Genomic DNA, 1,095 nt, shown 5'->3' with positions numbered 1-1,095 from the left:
GGGCGGAGCGGGGCAACGCCGCGGGGCCCACGGCGCAGTTCACGCCCCCGGAGCCGGGGGCGGCAGGTGCGGCCGCGCCGCCCGGGAGGTTGTTGTTGAGCTCGTTGGCCGCGGCGGCGGCCGAGGTGCCCAAAGCCCCCGCCGGGGGCTTCCCGCTCGCGTCACTGCTGCCCCCGCCCGGGGCGGCCGGGCCCGGGGGGTTCTGCTTGGCGCGCATCTTCTCGCGCTTCGCCTTCCACTCCTCCAGGAAGTCGGTGGTGCTGCCGCCGCTGCCGCCGGTCCGGTAGCCACCGGTCGCCATATTCCCAGCGGGGCCGGCCGGGCTCTCACCTCAGGCCGCCCGGCCCGGCTCCGGCCGCCGCCGCCTCTGCCCTCCCGCGGCCCGGAGGATGCGAGGGAACGACCCCCGGGCGCGGGGGCGGCCGCGGCTCCCCCAGCGGCCGGCGGGTCTGAGGGGAAACACAAAAGGGGGCGGGGAAGGGAAGCGTTAAGGTCCTCGCCTGGCCTGAGGGGCTGCCCCCGCGACCCGTCTCGGAGCCCCCCGCCCCCGCACAGCGCGGCGACCAGTCCCCGGCGGCAAGTGGCTGCAGAGTCCCCACCCTGCAAAGTTTCTCCGACGCACCTACACGGCGGGCCCGGCGATCGCCGCCCCTCGAGGGGAGGAGAAAGGCACTGTCCCCACCCCCGGCCCGCCCGCCCCATCCCCACCGGGGTCTGCGCCTGCGGCGGTAAGGGGACCGGGGCCAGACCCCGCCACCTGTCGGCTCGCCGCCTCTCCTGCCCCTCGCTGCGGCCACCGTCGGCCCAAGGTCCCCGCCACCAACACCTTCAAGCCTGGGCGAGGCGCGAAGCCCCTGGGCGGCTCGCAGAGGAGGCTGGACGCGCAAACACACCAGTTGTCCAGCCGCTTCGGGAGGACGGGCGCGCGGGTCGAGCGCGGGCAGCCCCTTACCTGGGGGGAGTTTGGGGGGGACGAGGCGCGGGTCTGGGAGTCGGCGCCCAGGTGAGCCGACGCGGCGGCGCGGAAGGAGCTGCGGCAAACTCGCGGCCGGAGCTCGCGACTCTCCCCGGCCAGGAGGGAGGGAAAGAGGGAGG

General features: G+C 76.5%; 1 protein-coding gene across 2 annotated transcripts in view; it reads right to left on the bottom strand.

Annotated features, from left to right (window-relative positions):
• Window positions 1-580, bottom strand: part of PAWR (pro-apoptotic WT1 regulator) — a 144,867-nt gene extending 144,287 nt beyond the window's left edge. For both annotated transcript variants that reach the window (XR_005795410.1, XM_040491351.1), the window contains exon 1: window positions 23-580. Coding sequence is in view for 1 of the 2 variants with exons in the window: in XM_040491351.1 (XP_040347285.1) it covers window positions 23-301 (279 nt within the window). In the remaining variant the exon portion in view is untranslated. The remainder of the gene's footprint in view (window positions 1-22) is intronic.
• Window positions 581-1,095: the final 515 nt, after the last annotated feature.

Source organism: Herpailurus yagouaroundi, unplaced genomic scaffold, assembly GCF_014898765.1.
Source record: "Herpailurus yagouaroundi ecotype Mexico unplaced genomic scaffold, PumYag 182, whole genome shotgun sequence".
Taxonomy (NCBI): Eukaryota; Metazoa; Chordata; class Mammalia; order Carnivora; family Felidae; genus Herpailurus; species Herpailurus yagouaroundi.
Note: the sequence above shows the minus strand (reverse complement) of the source record. Positions and strands in the feature narration are given on the sequence as shown.